The sequence below is a fragment of the Gallus gallus genome, chromosome 4 (assembly GCF_016699485.2).
Source record: "Gallus gallus isolate bGalGal1 chromosome 4, bGalGal1.mat.broiler.GRCg7b, whole genome shotgun sequence".
Taxonomy (NCBI): domain Eukaryota; kingdom Metazoa; phylum Chordata; class Aves; order Galliformes; family Phasianidae; genus Gallus; species Gallus gallus.
The window spans coordinates 39205867-39227730 of NC_052535.1; the positions used below are offsets into that span (position 1 = coordinate 39205867).

Consider the following 21864-nt stretch of genomic DNA (forward strand, 5'->3'; position numbering starts at 1 on the left):
CTTTTCTAGCTTAGCATGCAGAAAACATTCAGTCTACTTGATTTGACCAGTGCCAGTTGGGTCCTCATTACCATCAACAAGCCGAGAGTTTTCACCAAAACATGAACTCTATTTCCCATACCTCACCTCTGGGGTCCTTAGTATTAACACAACCTCTAGCAGAGCATGCTATTGCTAGCTAACAAACATGTCACTAACTAGAAATAAGAAGACAATTGCACATAAAATCACAACTTAAATACCTTTAAATGGAGTGGAAATGGTCAACAAGTATTTGTTTACATGAGAGCCTTCCTTTCTGTTTTGTAAAGGACTATCACTAGCCATGGCTTGCACTCTTCCATGGAACATTTTTCAACCTTCTTTATGACAAGGCAACTCTTGTCTCACCTCTGTTCCATCCAAATTCACTCTACAGCCCTCCATCAGTAACGGTCTGCTGGAGCTAATTAGTGACTCTGGGTTTAAAAAGGCTGACACACATTGGTAACACCTGCAGCAGACCTAGTGATAGAAAGCCAAAAGCCCCTCACCCAGGGAGGCTCTAATTTGCCAAGTTTCATCTTAAATATCCCACAGCTCTGGGAAATTACAAGCACTCCATGGTTATAGTTAAGTGAACAAACTTTTCCAATGCGCAACAACACAACATTTCCTTGCGTTTATAATTTAATGTATTAATATCAATTATGTGTACAAATACTGTCTAGCCTTCTGATCAGAAGGTTGACTACAACTTTTTTAGGGAAGTTCTGTTTGAAAAAAAAAAAATCATATCTGTTTTTCCTACTTTTTTTTTCTTTTGGAAGCCCACATCGCTTACACAAACCATCCAGCATATGGCTCCTGTTAGCTCTGGCTGATGCTTGTCTCAAGCAGCTTTCTTTTGAAACCAAATTACTATCCTTGACTTTCATATGTTTATGTTCCCAATTAAATGAAAACTGAAGCTCAGAAAGCAGATTTCACCCGCTGACTGCAAGCTTTGTTTAAATACTATCTATATATTTATATGTATATGTATATAGTTTCAGCTCTGTGACTGCAGTGTCTTTCCAACGATCTCTTTAAATAAATTTTAAAAGTTTTTCTACACTTTTTAAGTGGTATCTCATTTTAAAAAGTGTCTAAGCATATAACAAACAATAAATGGGGGCTGTCCTTATTTATGCCGTAGGGGGATTTATAATGCTACCCTGTGGGAAAACAATAATTTCTGTTGCTTAGAACAAGAGATTAAGTAGCAAATAAAATAAACACTTTGCTCCTACATAGCACATTTCTTCAATGGATTTCAAAACATTCAGAAAAACAGAGTAACCGTACCTATCTTCAACATACAGATGAGAAAGTGATAGTCTGCAGCTGAGCTGGCAAAGAAAATTCACCTCTCCCTAAACTATACAAACCAGAGCCCTTCCTGTGCCAGTTTACCTACTGTCTCTGATCTCTGAAAGTTGGGGTACCACCATCCCGGCAGAAGATGAGCTAGACTGTATTTCTCACCATCTATCAGTAATTAAACTACCAACTACATACAGATGACAGGATTTTTATTAGCAATTGTGCAGCTGGAAAGAAGTGACTTGGAAGTCAAACTCCCTGTCTCATGAAGTTTGCATGAGGACTGTTTGAAAAGTCACCTCTTGACTTATAAATGGAACCGATTCAGTACAGCCATTCAAAAGGAAAATTAATGAAACTACAACGCAAAGCCACAATTTATTAGAATTTATACATACTCCTTCCCTGAAACGCTGAAGAAATCCTCTGACTACACTACGTATCCTGTGAAATACAGAAAGCCAAATTGGCCATCCTGGCTCTCAACACCTCTGTAGCCTTTTGCCTCCTATGGCTCAAAACAAGCTCTAAACATAATTTTTGGCCTGGCTTCCACGGGAAATGAAGCTTGCAAAAACACAGTCTGGGTATGTGCATGTGCCAGAGAGGTCGAGACTCAGTAGGCAACAGAGACTCTACAACAGTGAGCATTTGCTACACACGCTCCAGCTGCTTGGAGTGTGGGGCAAAGCCACGTCCCACCAGACATGAGAGAACCTAGTCAGAAAACACACATCGGGTCACTACTTCTGCCACTTACAGAGCTACGGAATTAATCAGAAAGCATCATACAACTAGAGTACTTCATGGCACCTCACGGCCATAGATGTAGTTTCAACAAAAATCCCCTACACGCATTTTCTTGGTAACAACATGTGTTGGTCAGCAATCAACCACAGTTTCAATCCAGGAAGGACTAGAGAAAGCTGTTCTTCAAACACAAGAGAAATAACAAAAGCAAAACTACCAGTAAGGGACAGAAAGAAGGCTCTTCAACTATTATATTTTCACTATTATTACTGTTATTCATTATTATTATTCAACTATTGCATTTTCACTTTTTTTCCCCCCCAAAATACTGAAAGTGAAAAGTCTCCTTTAGGAAAAGCACATTTTCAAGTTGGCTTGCAGAAGCGACAGATGCCCCACAAGAACATACCTGGCCTGGGTTGCACATTACTCCCTTTTCACCCAAACCTCAACATAACTGCATCACTCTAATTACAGAACACTTGCTTAGATGTGGCAAACTGAACTTTTCATACGTGAACTCACAATGATGATATACAATTGCCATTTTAAGCCAGATAATGCTTTTATCTCATTAAACAGCATGAGGGAGCAGAAGGATGTGCACATTTGTATATTGCCCAGATTACCCTGAAATGCCTTGGATCTGCACTAGCATATCATAAGAAAGAACACATTTTACTAATCAAATCTGAAATACAGAAAATTAGAAATTACATTGTTCTCAGCCATAGCTAAGGCTTCATTTCAAACCACATTTTTTGGAGTATTTTTGGGACAAAGCAGCAAGCTGTGTTTACTGGATGGTTACGCATATCAGAGGGCTGATTTTCAATAAGAAAAGTTAAAGATTCTGCCATATATTTACATTTAAGAGCAGGTTAAACAAAGGCGTGTCAAGTGCAGTAGCAGACATTCTCTAAACAGGAAGCTCATTCTGCACCTCCGATATGCATGCACATCAAAATACACCTTCTCTTGCAGATACAGATACACTTCAAGAATGCAACCTGGCCATGTGACCAGTACAATTTTAACCAGTCTGAAGAAAACACAGTAACCCTAACAATGAGCAACCACATGACAAATACTTGCCTCTGAACAAAGTTCTAGTTCTCTACCGGTAATGAAATGCATTTCAATTATGTAAATTTATCTTTTCACTTGGTCAGACCCAGCTAAAAGCATGATCTGCAGGTTCATCAAGTGCCACACTGCGTTTGGAAAGAGGTGCTAAAATACCCACAGTCTCCAGATTTGTCTTACATACATTTCTCCTGAGTATTTCCTGCAATTTACATTTCCTTTTCTTGGTTCATGTCCAGTGGCCAGCTGCCTCCTGATCCAAAGTGATATATATCCCAGCACGTGTTATGACTATCATCATAAAAAGTTTCTGCTGGAGCACGGAACTTTCCCAGAGAGGATTCAGTTGAGATTTTGTGAGGTACTGCTTATCCTGGGATGAAGGAGGGTAGGACTGCTGTTCTGTTTTGTTTTGTTTTTTTAATATATTGTGTGCTTTAGAATGTGTTTACACAAATCGTAATTTTCAAACATATCTCTTAGTAAATGTCCATGTCTGTATTCCTGGCACACAATATGTTAAAAAAGGGGGACTTACCTGAACCCCTATGATCTGGTTCCATGCTCCAGTACAGTATCCAGAGTAGCTGTGATGTAAGAACACTGTGCATATTGGGGCTTTATATCACTGTGGAAGCTGGCAGCAGCAGAGATCAGTGCCACAGGACCTGAAAGAAGAAAAACAAAGCACGCTTTTAGGCAGCAATATGCCGAACACCCACCTCTTCAAGAAGGAAGTAGAGGCTTCCAGAAAATGAAAGAGAATGCAGTATCTGTGCAGCTCCACTGAAGGGAATGCCATTTCACACTTAATTCTCACGTAAGCGCAAGAAATAAATGGTTAAGAAACGAAGGGGAGGAGGAAGCAGAGAATCTAAAGGGCCCTACAAATACAACTCCCACACGGTGTTTTGAAAACATCTCTCTCCTTTTTGCCCCATTTCCACGGCACAGCTGGAATCCCGCTCTGACACCACCCCCTGTTTCGAAGGCACTCACAGTCTTAGCAAAGCACCTCTCCACTGCAGTGCCTCAGGATTCTGCAGTGTCACTCCTCTTCTGCCTGGCTCTCTGCAAAGTGAAGTCATAGGAATGGATCAGCCAACCTGACTTCTCACTACCCTGCCCAGAATCCTTTGTGAACTGAAATGAGTCATCGCTCTGAAAAAATCCACCGCGCAATGTTCCAGGTTTCTCCCTACGTCTGCGCTGGCTTCTTTGTCTTTGAAACGAAGTGCCTCTGCTTCTGGAACCGTGCCCAGCTGCATTGTACAGGATAACAAGCCAGCCTCCTCGTTAAGTGGGCAAGAAAGCTATTTACATGCATTAGCAAAGACAAGTTAAAGCTCTAACCCTCCGGTCAGGATAAAAAACGTACCCCCAACATCTCTCCCTGATTTAACACACACACACACACACACCCCCACAACACACAAAACCACAAATGCTCAGACATACACACACGCATACGCACACACGCACTTACACAGAGCTGTATTTTCCTGAATTATTCGCTATTTGAACACGACACTGATTTTTATTCTATTTATTCAAAGAAAAGACTTACTCTCCTTTGTCAGTCCCGAGGAATGCTGCAGCCCTGCACGCAACAGACAGCATTACTCTACATTGGATCAAAGTTGTGCTGCTGCAACTGTTTATCAAAAAATTAAAAGCAGTGGACAAGTTCTTGCAAGCTCGTTTTTCATCATTCCATTCACCGTTTGGGCTCACAACAAAGTGAGCCCTGAAACCCTGCCAGGCAGAAAACGTCAAACTGCTCCAAGTGCTGAGAGCCAGCGGAGCTGCCTCAGCTTCTGCTGCTCCTGACAAAGAAAGTAATGCTCAGAACGAGGTCACTGTGTCACCATCTCACTCCCAGTGCTAGGTTTTCCATTGCTTGCTGAGGATATGCTAAGCTGGAGCATCGGAAAAACACAGAGGAAGAGGAAGGAACAGCATGTGATGAGGGACAGATGCAGCTTGGGAGGAACATTTTGAGTTACTTGGGAATTTTAATAGAAAGAAACATCGAAAATTGTCTTTACTGCAAAAGAGCTACTTCTAGTGGTGATCTGTCAAAATGAGAAGACCAGGCAGGCGGAAACAGGAGCAAACAAAACAAGGAGTGCTGCCATGGGACTCTTCTTTAAAGGCTCCCATATTCCAAGCACTCTGAAATATAGCAGGCACATAACCCTTACGTTCCTGAAGCACAGCGCTTGAGGACCCACCTGTGCTGGGTCAGAACAGGTGGGCAACTGGCTTCCCCCTGAAGTGAGCACTCTGCTGCCAGCCCGGCCTCACGATGACCCCGGCAGTGAAGGAGTCTGGCCCAGCCTGAAATAGCTCTACGTGTTTCAAGAGGACAGCACAGAGCTGGGCTGCTCCACTAATAGATCACTCTTGTTCACAGCTCTGTGCCAACTGTTATGCAGCAAAGCCATAGTATAACCAAGCTGATTTACAAGTGTAAGGCATGCGGGGCGCTCTGCTACACCTGCACTCACACAGCAGCCAGGAACTCGACATTAAAAGCTGAGAGTTTGTTATATACACAGTCATCAGTTCCTACGTTCATTGCAGGAAATCTTCCTTCAACTTCACAGGAGCTTTGCCTTCCCCAGGGCTGCAGGATCAGCCACAAAGCTTCCAGTGAATCCAACTTGGCGCTCCCGACGTTTGGATCCCCCAGGATCATCCCGTGGAAACTCAGCTTGCTTGTCTGCTCAGCCCACACCCACTGCACTGCAACAAAACTCATTCCAACACGAAACATTTCTGTGGGCTTAAAAGCGAACTGCAGCACACACTCACTGCATGAAAAAACAGGAGCAGCTTCAGGGGATGCCGAAGGTGGAAGGCCAACCATTGCCCATCAGCTGGAGCCTGCAGATGAGGAGGCCATGGCTACCCATCACAGCCCATCTGCCATGACCACCCCTTCCACCAGAAGTGGCCTCACTGAGCAGCCCGGGGAAAATGGCCCACTAATGGTGTGCCTCCAGAAGAAACAGGACCAAAGGACATCAGAAAGACACATATGCATGCTTGTGTTTCTTTACGAAGTCTCTTCGTACTGAAGATTTGGGAGTATCAATGCCCCTCTAAGAGTGACATGTTGGTGGTATGCCAAGAAGCTCCCCTTGGTTTACCTGCACAATTCTGTTGGTTGTTTCAGAAAACACTTTGTAAAGCACAAGAGGGAACCCAATCAGGATATTAAATTCAGCATTATCCCAGCAAATAATGCCCATCTGGTTTTGTGCTAATGTTGTCCATGAGCCTACTCCTTTCCCCTCCCCATGCTACTTACAGTCCAATGTATGTGCAGAGAGCATACCTTCACTCCTTCAGACCTCATCTTCCTGGCCTTAAGAAGCAGGTCTTCTAATTTGCTAAAGAGCCACAGAAACTAAAATGAAAAATAAGAGACACTACACACCTTGCCTAGCCAGGTTAAAACCAGGACCCGGTGCAACACTTGCTAAGTGACTTGCTAAGTAACACTTGTTCCTACCCAGTAAACAGTGTCTGAATGAGCCCGTCAGCCTTTACAGGAGAAACAGAACAACCCACAGAACTCCACCCAAGACAACCGGCGGCTGAAACAATTGTGTTTTTAGAAAATCACTCTCACAGGAAAGCAAGTAACATTTTAAATCACAGGAAGAATTCTCTAAGTTAGATTTTACAGCCAGGACTGTGGGATGGGAGGAGACTGAAAAACAGCAATATAACAATTTATTTTCTTGCATAGGGAGCTGTTACTATTAAATTCTTTGAATTAATACTAAAGCTGCAGTGATACTAACCTAAAAATAAAGAAATAGATGGATAGATAGACGGGTGGATAGACAGATAGATAGATAAAGCCTGCCTATTTTCTGGCAGTGCATAGTTTAAATGCAAGGAAAGACAGAAGCACTGAAAAGGACCTGACGTTATGCAAGCCAGCACGAGCACATGAGAAACAAAAGAAGAGAAAACCAACAGTGATAAACCTCGATGATTTCTTTCAGGGCAGGAATCTCATAGAAAATCCCTTTGCCAACACCCCTGCAAGCGCAGAACATGGCTGTTGGAGCACAACAGTCAGCTGCCTTAGCCCCTCGCTCCTCCCTATCCACTTCAGCGTAGCCAGCACAGTGTCAGTGTGGCTGGGAATGCTGCAGCACACACACAGCAAGTCAGCAGCTGAAATTCTTGGAAGGTGAAAGGATGATTAGCAACACAAGCCGACTGCACGGTGCACCTCCTCTTATTTGTATCGATTGGTGTAACTGTGGCAGGATTTTCATCCCAAAGATGACACTGAGGTGGTTACAGCTTTGCAAACAAATAATGATGACTGGCAGATAACTTCAGGTTAGAGTCTGTAATACTGAACTAAGTCCCATGGTACTGCAGCAGCCTTTAACAGCCCAGTTTTTCCTGGCTAGGAGAGAACTGATGAAAAGGCCAGGGATGGAATCAATTATAATAGTGTCAAAGTGGTTTTAAAAAGAAAAGGTTAGACGCTCCAAAGACTTAGCAGTTTAGAGTTCACTGGGTCATTTCCAACTAGTGTAACTATCAGCAAATGCAGAAACCAAAACCTACCTCCCCCAAATAAATGACACATCTGGAACCAGAGGTCCCCCAGCTCACGAGATTGAATGCATTTCCTCCTGTCCATTTCACATGGATTTTGCTTAATTTTATCGAGTGCTCACTGTATTACAGGAAACCAAAACCTTCAGTAGTTTCAGTGCTATTACAAGAGTAACACCTTCCTGCATGCTATTTGGTTGCTGTTGTTGCTGTTTTTAAGCAACATTTCAAGAATCTGAAAATTTCCCCGTCCATGAGACATAAATTGAACAGGTTATTTCAAACATGGACAGAATTATCAACTTCTCAGACAACTATCTCTTGTGCAACTTCTTCTGTATCTCCTAATTCACACACTTGTATGTCTACACTTCGAATTACCATCACTCATCCACCAGTTCCACCAATGTGATGCCAGCAACATGCAGACCACGCTCCTCAAGTGGCAGAACCAAAGGTATGACAGCATGACATCCTCCCACGTCACTGCATTGCCTTCCACAATATTGCTGACGTCACTGCTTTGCCAAATGGCTCAGCTGTTTCACTCAGCTGTTGTCAGGCCCTTCTGAGGCCCTCGTTAGCCATCTTAACGAACCTGAGCAAGTGTGACCAGACAGCCCACCCTTCAGATTTCTAATGCAACTATTACAAACTAAGCACTCACTGCACATAGTGCAGTTAACCCTTTCCTGGGATGAGAACTGGATGTTCCTCTTTTTTCTCCCCTGTACTCTAAACAGGGCTCAACAATCATAGAATCCTTAGAGTTGGAAGGGATCTCTAAAGGCCATCTAGTCCACCTTCCCTGCCATGAACAGGGACATCCTCAGCTAGATCAAGTTGCTCAGAGCCTGGTCCAGCCTGGCCTTGAAAGTCTCCAGGAACAGGGCATCCTTGTGCTCCTCAAGTGTTGCTATGACCCAGTTTTCTGAAAGACGAAAGCACATAAAAATAGTTGTGTGTTTGCCCTCTTATCCAGTAGAGAGAAGGCTAAAGTAGGATATCGAGACTGGGCTCTTGAGGTGACCTCAGGAGCTGCTGATGGTCTCAAATGACACTGAACTAAACCAAAAGACTACCAAAAGAAAGATGAATAATTTCCTCAACAAGTTCGGTAAACGTCCACATGAAATTCTTAGATTAAAACACAGGGAATGTGTAAATCCAGGCTCTGGATATGTACATTTCATGGCATGGTAAGAGAGCGTGGCACACTAACCAGCCCTCAATTACCAGGGCTGAACACAGCCTAAAAAATAGGTTTTGAAACCTGTGCTGTTTCTTCTGTTTGGTACCTAGAAATGTTAGCCTTAGAGCTAACGTACAGCCTGCTTAAAGAAAAGCCTAAGCTGTGAACGTTGAAATATGACCGGTGGCAGATTGCAGGGCAAAACAAGAAACAACAGACGTAAAGAAAAACACAAGAAAGGTTAAAAGGAAATGCAAGGAAAGAGATGAATACTGTTTGACTCCTAAAGCAGGCGATGCAGCAGATGTGATGCTAATGATGAAAGAAGACTTGCTAAAAGAATCCAAATGCTTAGCGGGGCTGAACGGAAGCAGGAATAACAACCAAATGGTGAGAAATAAACTTTCCAGCTGTACGAAGGCTGGGAAAATCCAAGGGTCTACAGGATTGTTGGAATAAGCAAAGTGGGAACGGCTGTGTGTTTTGGTGAAGAGAGAAGTGAACAAAGGGACAGTTGTTTTCTGCAAGCCAATCTGCATGTGCTCTGCATCCACCAGGCACTTGCCTTTGTTTTGTTTTCCAGGCTGACCTTCACCCTGTGCTACAAAGGACTCAATGAAAGCCTCCATTCCCAGCCCCAATTAAAAGCCTGAGAGAACAAACACATCTCGCTGTCAGCCCAGAGCTGAAACCCAGTTGCCAGCGCAGCAGCATCCTCCAAAGCTTGTGCAACCTCCAGTGCCTGAAGATGGGCTCTGTCACTCTTTGGGGCTTGTAAATTTCCTAAAAAGAAGCATTCAGCTCGTTCTTCAATGGGTTGCTTCTAAGCTTTTATAATGCAGGAGAGAGGCCAGTGGAAGGATGGGAGTTTAAGGGGACAATGGAGAAAACAGAGAGTACATTAGTGTACATGCTAATAAGGTACATCTGCAGTACCACTCCACTGAGGGAGCAAGCAGTTTGGGCAGTCTGAACCAAAACATATGAAAGCAGTTAAACATGTCATCACCAATACTGTCTTCAGAAGTTTACTGCTGCTTTATGAGAACCTCTTCAAAACACACATGCACAAGTAGTTTCTAGAAAGAAGGTGTAATCCACCAGGCCTTGAAAATGCATGGCTTCCCAGAGTGTGTCATGTGTGCCATGTGTGGTCTGCCAAGCCTCTGCAGGAGGATTTTGCTTAACTTGTGGTATTGTATTTTAATTGCGCTACTACATTTAATTGAGATGTTGCACTGCAGCTTTAATATACAGCATCTGGTTTGGTACACTCCCTGACCCCAATTTAGGGAATCTCCGGGTATAGGATAAGATGGAAATGGACCACAAAGCTTTTGTGTGAAAGAATAATTCACCACCAGAATTACCACCACGTAATTATACCTATGGAAATCCACACTTACTCTGGAATAAGAGTGATTTTTAAACCTGATTTAGCTTAAACACCTTCCAAATATTACCCCAATGATTGCAGTTGTATGCATATAATCATGCTAAACTCCTCTGCGGGAACTTTCATATCACACATTACCAAAAAAAAAAAAAGTGAAAACAAAAAAATGAAATCAATTGGTAATTAACAGTCAAAACAGAATACAGATTTTAATAGAGATGGAAATGTGTCTTCATGTTGTTCAATAATACCCCTCCCAATGCATCCAAAAAGTAGACACTTAAAGGAATTACTCTTTTCTTTTAATATTTTTTCCCTGGGTTCTGGTAACTTCACTCTCGAAGACAGAAAACCACAGAGATTTAAAGTTACAAATTCTATTTCTCTAAAAACTTCCTGCTATGGCCAAAGGCAGAGACATTAGAAGAGCCAAGTTTGGTTCCTATTGCCATATGTTGTTTCTAATAGTCACAGCTTGTGTTTCAAAACCAACGTAGGTTTGCACTTCCCTTTATCTCCATTGAGTGCTGCTGTACTCTTGGTACTTCTGAAAATAAAGGCAGTCAAGGAGGAGCCTAATTTTAGGCACTTGTTCCTGCAATCTGGCAATAAAGCTCAGACTTGAATGTGAACAGAATCCATGCATGCAAGTTACTTAGTAATATCTGAAAGTCTCAGGCCTAATGTCTGAAGTTATGCATCTCCTTCATATTTTAATTTAATAGTTAAGACCCTGAGAGTCTACTTAGTGGCACAAATGTTTTACTAATAAGTATTTCATCTTGTACCTGAGAAACTTCCCTCAGTGGAAGTTTTAGTGTCACTGGTGTTTCCAAGAAATGCTTTGGTTTCACAAAGTTATATTCTTCAGATGAAGACGAGGGATAGCAACAAGGAATTCTTGGTTTTAGTCAAAATAATTCCACTATTCGGTGTCATTTCCTCCTGGTGTCTTTAGAGATCCAGGATGAGAAAGCTTTGTCTAACTTCCCAGTGACATCTTCCTACTGTAAGACCTTTCAAGGGTAGGAACAACTTTGCCAAAAATAATGACCACAAATTTGCCCCTGACACACAGCCTCTATCATTCATCACCTATGCAGACAGGTATGATGCACATGCGTTTGCCAGACAGTTTGCCAGAAGTGCTAACAGAACACCAAAAATACACACGCACGAAGAGCTGGACGGCTCCTTCCAAGTGAAGCAGTGAAGTCACAGCACAGGCCCTGTGATATCACGGCATTCTCCGTAGCAACAGCCTATGAGGTCACAAATAACAGATTATCACTTTGCTGCAGGATTAGGGGAAATAAGAGGCTGGTCTGTCAGGAAGATGGGTTTTACTTCAAATAAAGGGAATTAGGAGAAGGCTGAAAATAAATGGGCTGTAAATTGTCTTTGTCTGACAAGTTCCCTCTCTTAGCTGGTACTGTAAAATAAGATACTGCTTTCATTGACAGCTCCCAAGGAACTGAGTGAACTGGAGGCTGTCTCTTAAGTTATTACACAGCAGATGAATCCTGAAACAACTTCTGTATCTTTTGACTCATCAGTTGTTTGGTTTGCAAGTGCAGACAGACCCCTCTCCTCCCACTTTCTGTTAGCTACTTTCTTCACAGGTGTTCAAAGCGGGTGCTAAAAAAAAAAAACACGCGAAAAAGAAAAAAAAACCAACAGAAAAGGAACAAGAAGTCTGGACATATCTTGTATCAGTACATCTTATTGCTAAGGCGAGGATCTGGGAAGATATTCCAAAGTGTGATCTATCTTCTGAAAGAAGACTGAAAACAGTACACATTTTAAGTTGCAGTGCTTTAAGTACTTGTTTAAAATGCAAGCAGTGATTACTTAGAAGAAGCTTCCCCAGAGAATATGCTTAGAGTCATAGGAATCATTCTTGCAAGAATCACTGTTAAAATAAAATACCTGTACCAACAACTTCCTTACACTCTCAGTGATTCATTTTTTCCAACAAAGATGGCTTACTCTCCTGTAAATACCAACTTCAAAAGTTTTGTGGCCAGCAGGTCAGGGAAGTGATCCTGCCCCTCTACTTCGTGCTGTGAGACCTCACCTGGAGCACTGCGTCCAGATCAGGAGTCCTCAGCAGAAGAGACGTAGACCTGTTGGAGTGCATCCAGAGAAGGGCCACAAAAATGATCCAAGGGATGGAACACCTCCTTGTGAGGACAGGCTGAGAGAGCTGGGGCTGTGCCGCCTGGAGAAGGAAAGGCTATGGGGAGACCTTGCAGTGATGGTGAGGCTCTGACACAGGTTACTCAGAGATGCGATGGATGCCCCGTCCCTGCAGACAGCCACGGTCAGGCTGGAGGGGCTCTGAGCTCCTGATGGAACTGTAAGTGTCCCTATTCACTGCAGGAGAATCAGACCAGATGGTCTTTAGGGGTCCCTTCCAACTCAAATGATTCTATGATTATTCACAGAGATCCTACACTCCATGCACGCTCGTACATTAAACCACTTTTCACATATTTTTGTAGTAATTGCCCATTTTTCCAGACACTTGGCAACTCAGGCAGCCTAATGTCTGCAAACTATCTGCACACACATTCATCTCACATGTGCAGGAGGTCCAACATATCATGTGTGCTACCCGTGCTTAATTTATCCATCTGAGACTGTCCCAGATTAAAATCTAGCAAACCTAAAGCAGCCCGTTTTGTAATTTACAACTGGAGCTGTGATGCAACCACGAAATGGTTTTACAGCATGAGAGCAACTTGAAGCTTCAGGAGAATTGTGAGTAAGGCCCCATTCAGCTTATCCTGCCCGGGGAGATGTCCAGCACGGAGTGCCAGCAGCAATGCCAGCTTACACTCTAGGAATGGTAGAAAATGGTGGGCAGCTGTGGATCAAGTTTTCACCTGCAGCCCTATCGTAGAGTCTGGAAAGCTTAGATCTCTATTTTGCAGTGGGACAAGAGTAAAAAAAAAATAAAACTAAAAACAAAAAAAATCCCCACTAATAATAAATAACACAGGCAGACTGGTGATATGCTTTGCAGTGTTTTAAATATGCTCTGAAATTCTGTAATGTATTTAAGAACACATTTGCTTCTTTGCCCTCCAGCCTAGCAGTGAGGAGGCCCGGCTTCCAGGTGCCAGATGTACTCGCTTTGCCACTCAGCACTCCCGCTCTCCGGGGCTGCATACAAACAGTGGGACTGTGCCAGAGCTAGACTGGGCCCCGCTGCTCCCTTTCAACCTGCAGTGAGAAACAGAGGGCCGTTCCGCAGCGGCCTGCCACCACAGCCTCGTGCCAACGCCGGTTAGAGGCCAGGCGCCATCCGCGCTGCCGCAGCACGAAAGCGAGCACACAGGCCCCGACGAGGGGGGGACCTCCGCCCGGCCTGGCACCCGCGTAGCGGCTCCCCCAGCCGTCTCGCTCCGCCGCCGGCCCGGCAAGCCCCGCGTGGGGCTCGGCAGCCCGTCGCCATGGCAACGCGTGGCCGCGGTCCGCCGGGCCCGGTCCGTGAGGTTCCCACACTGAGCCCTGCCTTCAGATCGCAAGCAAAGCTTACACAGCAAGAAACAATATCCACCTCTCTTGAAGAAACTAACCCTACCTTTGCACCAAGCAGGTTCCCTGCATCTTTCAGCCACAACTAGGGCCGGCGTTTTGCCTAACACCCATAGCCCCAGGCTTGCAGGCACACCAGACCTGAGACAGGTGGATCTCAAAACATAAAATACAATGAAGGTTTGGGGCTGGGATTGTAAGGTTTTACTGCTAGGGTTTTTCATTTTTGGCTTTTAAAACAACAACAATAACAAGGTGATAAAGCAGATCTCTATCCAATTCTCCATCGCCGTGTCATCATTCCCTCCTGACACATAGGCATACCAGGTTATTGGTGCTCCAAGAGGCAACACACCACGAAAATCCCTTTGCACACCACATGATGGGTCACACTGTGGAGACAGGGCAGGTGATGCCAGCCAGGTGTTTCCAGAAGCGAACCTGAGAAGCTGTGGCAATGAAACAATCCCTTCTTTGCACAAGAAGGGTAAAATGACCAGCCACCCCTATCTTGAACGGATTTTCTATGTCTCAAACATGCTTTGTAAAAACAGAAACCAGCAAACAAAACCCAAAGCTGTAGAGCAAATCAGAAAGTTGCAACAACATTGTCAGCTACTTTTACTTCTGCTTATAAAATGTTGACTATATAGGCTTTTAGGCAAGCAGGAGATTTTGTGTCCAGAGCCAAATCACAGGCTAGCAAAGGTGCCTTGCTGTGGATCTGGGAGATGAATGTGAGCTTTGCTCTCAATGTGGGTCAAAGGCTTTCTTTCAAGTGTAAACAGTCATCTTGGCTTTTTAAGGCTGGTCAGTCTTATGGTCCACTAGAATCAACTATCAACCACACAAGGCTGGTGGATATTTACAAGAAAGCTAAAGCAAGGTTTATGTCCGAGTAAGTTGGTGTTTAAGACATGGCTGATGCAAGCCCTAGTGCAATACCGAAGGTCGACAGTGTCCTGTGGTCAAGAATCAGCACAATGACTTCATCCTCCTCCAGCGCTCAGACAAAAGGAGGGGAGCTGAGAAGGGACAAGCAGCCAATTAACCACTGATTCAGCCTGAAATTCAATGTTCTTCCCTTTATGAGCTCACTCATCATTTGAGTCACTTATGCAAGCTGCATAAATGCTTTTGTTCCAGTAGCTGACATGCATCCCATTACAGGAGTTGGCTAACTTGAAAGAAGTGGAATTTTTCTGCTTGAGCAAAGGAAAAAAAAAATCAAGAAAGTAACATGGCAGGGTCATTACCAACACTGAAAAGCAACTACCACCTTTCAAGCTGGACTAAGAACTGCTGCGTGCCACCAGAAGTGCTAGGTAGGATCTCCCCTGCCCCGCAACTACACACTGAAAATGTCCACATAATTTTCTTGCCTACACTGACTTCCCACAGAATTGCTTTGGCTCCTATTTGTCATTAATATTTGAGACCTTTAAATGTTGGCAATCTTCTCCATCAACACAACTGGAACGCATCACTTTCTCTGCAATTCAGGTATGAAGAAATGGTTCCTTACAGGGAAACATCAGCAGTCTAGCATTTTACAAGATCTGGAAGAAGGCATGTCCTGCCCCAAGGAGTTCATAGCCTACTTAAGAGAGAGCCAACATGTTTCAGATAGAATCTATGAGGCCATGCAAGCATGAGATCATTTCCTCCGTGTGATCTTCAGCTTTACATACTTACCAATTGCTCCCATTTAAGAAACTCACTTGGGGGAAAAAAAGAAAAAGAAAAAAAAAAAAGGGCTCTTCTTGATTTTATCAGTTTTGGATTTTGGCCTTGGGACCAACCATAAACCTTTAGTTAATAAACATTTACGATTCCCTTTGTCCTCAAGTAGAGGAGGAGGAACCTGGCAAACAAGAGAGGACAAGATGAGTAGTGATAGCTTCCAGCAAAACTAGCAACTGCTCAACCAAATTGCACAATCCATAAAAGAAACACCACAACTGTTAGCTTAAGGATAATAAACCTACAACAGAACTTAATAAATTCTATCGGCACCTCTTGTTTGTATTAAAAGAAAATAATTAAATATGTGTTTACATATTTCTGAAATATCTGAATGATGACCAAGCAAATTAGTTATAGCAAGAAACAAATGCGAGGCCTGGCACTGACCAGCAGTAGCTCCAGGAGAATATGCATAAACAGCAAACCTCAACTCTGCCAGCCTTCAAGAAAAGATCCAAGACAGGTCCAGTGCATCGAATGCCAACAGACTAATCATCAAGACTCCCCCAAGTACACCAGGAAACAGATTTGATCCAAAAGCAAGGGGAGGTAAAGATGATGTAAAACACCTTTGTAGTGTTCCAATGCCATGACATGATGGAAATGTGCCTTGGGCCAGCCTTATGCTACCCCTCTGGAGTAACTCCCCAGCCATTCAAATGTTTTTTGCTGCGTCCAACATAGTGGTGCAGAACGACATTGCTTATATTACCAGAGCTGACTATGCAGGAGTTAGCGCTACCCCACATGTACAAAATGAAATCATACTTACATCCCCTACCATGCAATGTATTGTAGCCATAAACTTGGCCCTTCTAGACTTTTTTTTTTTTTTTTAAATAAATCTAAGCATCTGGAAAACTCTGCTGAACAGTTTAAGCAAAATGGTACCTCCCATGCCAGAAATCTTCCATTTACAACAGACAGATAGGGTTAAACAGCCAATAGATAAACATACATCTCTTTATTGCCCTTGAAACACACACATGAGGGGCATACATTAGAAATGATATATTCTTGTCTGTGCTTAAAATCCTGCTAGCAAACTAGGTGCTTTTAACAGGTCCATCTGGCAGCAGAACCAGTATAAACAGAACTAAACTCTCCTCACCAGCTGCATGCCCCAAATCAGTTTTAAATCCACTGTTAAGACAAGCGAGGCCCTGTCTTAAGGGAGAGTAAGAGGCAGTGGCACGTGGCCAATGCAGCTATGGGGAACCACGGCCTACGGCCCTGTGGCCACCAGGTGTAAGAACTGCTCAGTTACTATGACACTGCACTGTCAAATGGCCACCCATAACAAAAAATGACTGACACGGTCACCCCCTGACAGCAAGTCCATGTGACAGGTGGAATTTTCAAAGGAGTTTAAAAATGCTCACTAAATTCCATCTGGGTTTAGGACCATCAGTACTGGTTTTATCAAGACAGAAACCTCTGCAAGAGCTCTCTGGAGTGGGCAAGCATCGTTTGTCATATCCAGGAGACCACCAGGAGTTGAACCAAGGAAAGACACATAGATGGAATAAACAAGGATAAAAGTAGCAAGCACACATTCCAAGAACATGCTTAAAAATAGTGCTGTTTTGTCAGAGACAGCATGTACCCAACTTCACCAGTAGTACCAAGGATCTGTTAAAATAACATCACCAGCAAGAAGTGAGTTTCCTAAGGAATATGGTATATTAGACATCAGAAACCAATCATTCACAAGGAGAAAGAAGGCAGAATATTGCATTTCTCCACTACTGCTGAGAATTTCCCCAAAATGCAGAAGATAACACATAGTCAGAAAGAATGGCTTCACATGAACAACACCCACTGAAATGAAAATGTATCAGAAAGGCAGACTGATTTTATGAAATACTAATTTGAGAGAGGGAGAAATAGTTTGAGAAATGTCAGAACTTCTTGTTACTGTATTCCTAAGTGAATTTGAAGGGAGAGAAGAATCTTTCTCTCCCTTCAAATTAGTTTGTTCTGAAAGGCTGCGCTAGGCAGAGCAATATTTGAAACATTTAAGCAGTCAAATATGAAACAAAACAGCCTGATCCTGATGGAATTAAGCATTTCATCTGATCTCAAACTACTGTTTTGGGGATATTCTTCCACATGAAATTTGACTACTTTGGAGCTCTGTTTCAAATCAGAAAACAATTTCCTTTCAATCTCGAAAACCTCCACAAAATAGAGCTTCTGTCTACTAGTCATCCATATGTAAGACTCGAGTTTTACAACATGACCTTCAACATATGTGCTAACAAGAATATCCAGTATCATATATTTCCTCATGAGAAACCTGAGAATCTTTACATATTACTTGCAAAATGAGAACTCTCATTCAGACTGAGCGAAACCTGAAGTTGAAGCATTTTCACTACCTTCTTCTGTATCTCACTCCTTGCTCTGTTAGTTTATCTTGCACATGCAATACTCGACTGGCTTGCATGTGTTTATAAATATGCATGCACGGCTCAGAGTAGAAAAGCAGCAACACCATTACATCAGCCTGAACACCTGCACCATGGTGACTGAAGCAGGGAAGGCTGCCTGTTGTTTCTCTTCCTTATTAACATCCAACTTCCTAGCTCTACAAACTGAATACTTCTTTGCCTCTAACAGGAAACTTGCTGGCTGGAGATGCAGGTCTTTAAGAGAAAAAAAAAGGGAAAATATCTAACAAATATACATATAAATCTTATAATGTCATTTGCCCCAAGTGCCCATTTGTGTGGAAAATGTTTAAACTATTCCACTAAAAAATCTACAGTCCTAAGGGAACTTTTAGAGTTATACACAAAACATTTTCATGCAGATTGAGGACATTAAGTACTTTACGCATGCAATAAAAAAGGTTGGAATAAATGTTTCAAAAAGAAAGCAGGAATATTTTATGTCTGAGACAGAGACCTCATATGTCATATTTGTAGGGAAAACAAACTGAAAAGAAAGCAAAAGGAAACAGTTTTTAAACTACAGATTCTTTTCCAAAGACTTAGGCAGCAGCATCTAATGTAAACAACTGCTGAAATCATTTTTCTTCTAATTTAAAGTGCAAGCTTTAGAAAAAAAACAGGCCTATTTTGCACGGCAGAAGCTTACCACTCTTCATGGTAAGCTATGTATGAAGGCAGATCTGACAGGAAGGATCCAAGAAAGACAGAGCTGGGGAAGCCCCTCAACACGTGCCACCCAGAAACCATCTTGTTTAGCAAACACAGAATTCAGCCAGAAAATGAGATGAAGACTGCTAACTGTGACAATGGTGCCATACTGATAAAGCCTTCCAGCAGGAGCAGTAGGGACAAAATCCCAGCCTGGCTTCAAAATGGATCTAGAGCCATTTATTTGGGCAAAAGGTTCTAACTCATTCGCAGCAGTAAGAGACGGGACTCAACAGCCCCAAAATCTTGTTCCTTCAGATTCAGTAGCTGCCCATACTAGAAGGCAGCTGTGGGAAAGGCATTAGCTGGAGAGGCATCTGAATACCTGGAAGACAGACTACAAAGGAGCAAGCATTAAGACAAACCCCTGAGGGACAGCAGGATTGCTTTGGAAATGTTTATTTTTAATTTCAAATCTTGATTTTGAATTGATAAAGAGAAGCCCCAAGCAAAGCAACCGGAATGGCAATAGTCTGGAACATGATTTCATCTTCCCCACCTCATGAATCGCCTATCAAGTCAGGAGGATACCATAAAGCTTAGCAGCCTGGGCTTGCTGCTGAAAGAACATGAACCCACCAAAGAATGTGGAGCTAGCAGGGTTTGTCTGGTAAGGCTAGGATGTGCTGCAAAGCAGTGGGTTAAGCAATTTGAGTGAATGAGGCAGGAGGCTCAGTAGACAGCTTGCTCCTGGGAGTAAGAGCTGGAGTGTCAAACCAAGTGATCCTGCAGGAGGGACAGCCAGCCCTCATTTAGTCTTTCTACCATCTCTTGCATTGCAGCCCAGATCCTCACTAGCATCGTTTACTATCAATTATCCATTACCAACACGAAACAAGAAAGTCCTATGACATTCTTATTGCCTCTCACAACGACGAGCACCTGACATCGGCGTATTTCAATGGAAATCAGTGATGGATAGTGTCCCACAGAATGAGGTAGACATACCACAGGGAATATCCCCATGCCTCTGCTGTACTGGATGCATCACTCTTGTAACAGTCAGGGCTATTCATTAACCAGTTATTAGCTGAAAAAAATAAAATGTCTGTTAAAAAGCAGCACCAACTTTTAGAAAGTGCAGTTAAGCTAAGACACAGCAAAATTTTAACAGGAAAAAAAATCTAGCTAGAAACTTCATCCTGAACTTCTACTTTAAATAACTGGAGCTCATATCTTGTAGAGAGCTGCCAAAAAACCCAGGCAAATTCTGAGCGTGTTAAGAAAAAGAAAATGATGCATTTTCAGGAATAGCACAGATGAAGCTATGCAGCCTGTTCAGAAGACAAGTTCTCAACCTGAGAGTTAATTCTGTGCTCCCTCCTATTTAGAAACCCAAAGGATGCCCAGAGAACTGTATGGGTGAAAGTCATATTTTAGATGTGTTTCTAATTATGCTTGGAACGAGGAGCTGCTTTAAGAGTCATTCACGCAAACTATTTCCATTTGTTAAAGCCATTATCCTGATTCTCTGACTACTCCCCCTGCACCCCCCTGAAGAGAAGGAAAAAAAACTAACAAAGAACAATTTCAATGTATCGATGTGACAAATCCCAGACTCCAAAACGCAGAGTTAAATGTACTTGAACAACGCACTTAAAACTCTCATCCCAGTACCTTACCTCTTCACATGAACTTCCTGAGCTCATTCAAAATATAAGCACATGAAATTTGCAGACACAGGAAGAACTATCTAGCCCTCATAAGAAGATAATAAATCACAATGTTAAATTTTTGCTTTCAAGACAGCTCTCAATGGTTGCTTCAGTGATCTTGATTTCAGCATGTCCCAGTCCTGGCATATTCTGCTCCAGAACACACACAGAGATCAGAAAAGGTTTGCTTAAGATTCACAAAGAAGATAAAAAGTACAGTGAAGAGAAGCGCTCACTATCATGTCTGAAAGGTTGGGAGGAAGGCGCAAGAAGGCTTGGGGAGGGCTCTGACAGGAGGGAGCAAAGGAGCAAAATGTCAGTTTTTAAATTCCTGAGAGAAATCATGTAAAGCATTAGTTAAATGGATGTGGGTTTTATTTTTTTGAAATTTATGCTGTAAGAAGACTAGAAAGATCTAAAAGAGAAAGTGAGAGAGAGGTATCTCTACTAAGGAGGTTCCCAAAAGATACGAATGCCATCCTTTATGAAGCAATGGCATTTGCTAAGGAAAATGTACAGAAAATGCTTTACCTCCAAAAAAAAACCTCAACAAGACTATCATCAAGAGGAGATCTAAAAGCAAGCAGACAAAACCAGCAGAACAGTCCAGCTGACTACCCAGATCAAAGAGACAAAACTAGCACGCTCTCCACTTGACTGCTGGGTTGTCATTGGTCAGGCCAAAGCTTGACCACCGTACCCTTCCCAGCTCTTACCAGGTCTTCGCAGGGCCCCAGCAGATGCTCTCCTGTAGGATACGGCTTTGACCATCCATTCCTGCAATGCCTGCTCGCACCACTGCACAGCTGAACCCACACTGCTCAACATCAGGGCAGACCTCACTCTGCACACCAAAAGATACCCAAAAGAATACACCTGACTTCTCCTGAGCCTTCAGTACAAGGAGAGCAAGCACTGTTATTCCAATAGATGTTCTCAAGTGATGCATACGACCAGTAGTGAAGGAACAGCCCTTCATAGCAGAAGCCCTAGGCTGGCCCTCACTGCTAAACAGGCTCAGCATCCTGAACACATTTTCCACGCATCCATTTGAACACAGACCTGACTTGCAGGCTCTGGACAAGACAGCCCTGTATGTGGGGTGGAACCACAGACTTCAAATGCTACTCAGTGCTTCCAGTCATGAGACAAACAAGTAGAGAGAGGAGAGATTCCTATGCAGATGACTGCAGAAGGCAGCATGTCTTGCAGGCAGCAGCTCCCTTCTTTCAGTCCCATGACCTGCTATCCAAGACAGATTCCCAAGAACTTGCTTTCTTGGTCATCTCCCTCTCTCCACTCTCAGGATGTAATTAAGGTTCAAAGCAAAGAAAGAAGGGGAACCAGCTCCGTGTCAGCGATTAGCTCAACATCCTGTTAATATCCACTCGTAAT

The 21864-nt window shown here is 43.0% G+C and overlaps 1 protein-coding gene across 10 annotated transcripts in view; it reads right to left on the reverse strand.

The window, feature by feature from the left end:
* Positions 1-21864, reverse strand: part of STOX2 (storkhead box 2) — a 129814-nt gene that overhangs the window by 21143 nt on the left and 86807 nt on the right. For 2 of the 10 annotated variants that reach the window (XM_040699645.2, XM_015276552.4), the window contains exon 2: positions 3719-3848. The exons of 3 other annotated variants lie outside the window; for them this stretch is intronic. In XM_040699645.2, the coding sequence (XP_040555579.1) occupies positions 3719-3791 (73 nt within the window). In that variant the 5' untranslated portion in view covers positions 3792-3848. 5 more of the 10 variants (XM_015276551.4, XM_040699646.2, XM_040699648.2 and 2 more) reach the window with 5 other exon arrangements.